The 1,819-nt window shown below is 36.7% G+C and overlaps 1 protein-coding gene across 1 annotated transcript; it reads left to right on the top strand.

Annotated features, from left to right (window-relative positions):
- The first annotated feature begins 601 nt into the window (after positions 1-601).
- LOC144761820 (olfactory receptor 1G1-like) lies at positions 602-1,558 on the top strand. Its single transcript, XM_078647056.1, has one exon. It carries the CDS (start codon positions 602-604, stop codon positions 1,556-1,558), a length of 957 nt encoding a protein of 318 aa, XP_078503182.1.
- Positions 1,559-1,819: the final 261 nt, after the last annotated feature.

Genomic DNA, 1,819 nt, shown 5'->3' with positions numbered 1-1,819 from the left:
GTTGTGTTGTCACTATCTTACTGTTAGTGTAGTAAATGCTTTACACATAGCCTCTAAGTTCATCTTGACTTGCCAAGCTAACAGAGGCCTAAACAAAGAGGAATATAGTAGCTTTTTGTGGTTCACCCTGACAAAGATTGTGTTTGTTGCTTGAGCAGGGCTTCAACTCCTCTAAACCAATAACCCAATTTCCTTCAGGAAGCCTTACACATGACATTAGTTTCAATGTCCAATGCCAATTCGTTATTTAAATTGCTAATAATTTAACCCCATAATCTGTGGGCAGTATTATGCTATTTCCTAACATTCTATTGATAATGACCATGGGCTCTCTCAGATTTTCAATGAACTCATAAGAACTGGTGCTATAACAAAGTAGTTGGAAATAACACTTGTCAGATTAAATAGAAAGTCTGAAGGGCATATCTTAATTTAGACTCATTCAAAGATGTTATTTTTCTTGAGGTCACTAACAGATCATTTAAATAACATGGTTAGAAAGTACGTAAGTATACCCTTGTTCCTAGGACACTAGCCATAAGACTGAGCTTCTTCCTTACGTGTGTAAATTAATCAAAAATTATTTCTTTCCTTCCAGTAGATGACAATTCCAATAAAAATGGAACAAACAAACCAAAGCTCAGCCACAGAGTTCTTCCTTATGGGCTTCGCCAGTTATGTACATTTACAGTCCGCATTCTTTGCTGCTTTCTTGATGAGTTACTTGTTTGCCATGTTTGGAAACTTCCTTTTCATCATCATAATATTTTCAGATGCTCATCTTTACACCCCCATGTACTTTTTTCTAATCAACCTTTCTATCTTGGACATCTGTTTTACCTCATGTATCACCCCCAAGCTACTGTCAATTTTACTCTCGGAGACAAAGTCTATTTCATACTATGAGTGCATGACACAGATGTTCCTTCTCTCCTCTGCACTGGGCACTGAAGTCTTGCTTCTCACAGTGATGGCATTTGATAGGTATGTGGCCATCTGCCTTCCACTGCATTATACACTTGTCATGTGTAAGAAGGTATATGTTTCCTTGTCAGCTACAGTGTGGATTGTTGGAATTTTAAACTCCATGCTCCACGTTGGCTTGATGCTGAAGCTGTCCTTCTCTGAAAGAGTTTTTCTGGACCATTTTTTCTGTGAAATACCAGCAATTACCAAGGTTTCATTGTCTGATTCCCACACCGTCAAACTTGTGACCCTGGTGGCCGACATCTTCCTTGGCATGATGTGTTTCTTTTTTATAATTATAACTTACACTTACATTATTTCATCCATTATCAAGATTCGCTCTGCTGAGAAAAAGAGAAAAGCTTTTTCCACATGTGCATCTCACTTAGTGGTTGTCACTTTGTTCTTTGGAAGTATTATCTACACCTATGTCCTTCCTGCTCTGAACTTTGGAGGTAGCAATGACAAGGTGGTGTCTGCATTATATGCTGTTGTATCGCCAATGTTAAATCCATTGATCTACACCTTGAGAAACCAGGAGGTTAAGGGAGCCTTCATGAAGATCTTTTTCAAAAAACTGTTTTCCCACTGAGAAGGTAACATACATTGGTGACAGTGGTTTTCTATTATGATATATGTTAAAATGATTGTGACTACTTGCTAAGTAGTACATTTCTCATAGAATGACTTCATATATTTTAAATACAATATTGTTTGTTGACAACATCAGAATGACAATTAATTTCCTCAAACGATCCTCAAACGATGGACAAAAAGCTTTTTATTAAATATAATAGATACATCTGCTATCCAAAAATAAAAAAACGAACTACTTAAGAAGCAAAGGATTTAC

The sequence above is a fragment of the Lissotriton helveticus genome, chromosome 1_1 (assembly GCF_964261635.1).
Source record: "Lissotriton helveticus chromosome 1_1, aLisHel1.1, whole genome shotgun sequence".
Taxonomy (NCBI): Eukaryota; Metazoa; Chordata; class Amphibia; order Caudata; family Salamandridae; genus Lissotriton; species Lissotriton helveticus.
Note: the sequence above shows the minus strand (reverse complement) of the source record. Positions and strands in the feature narration are given on the sequence as shown.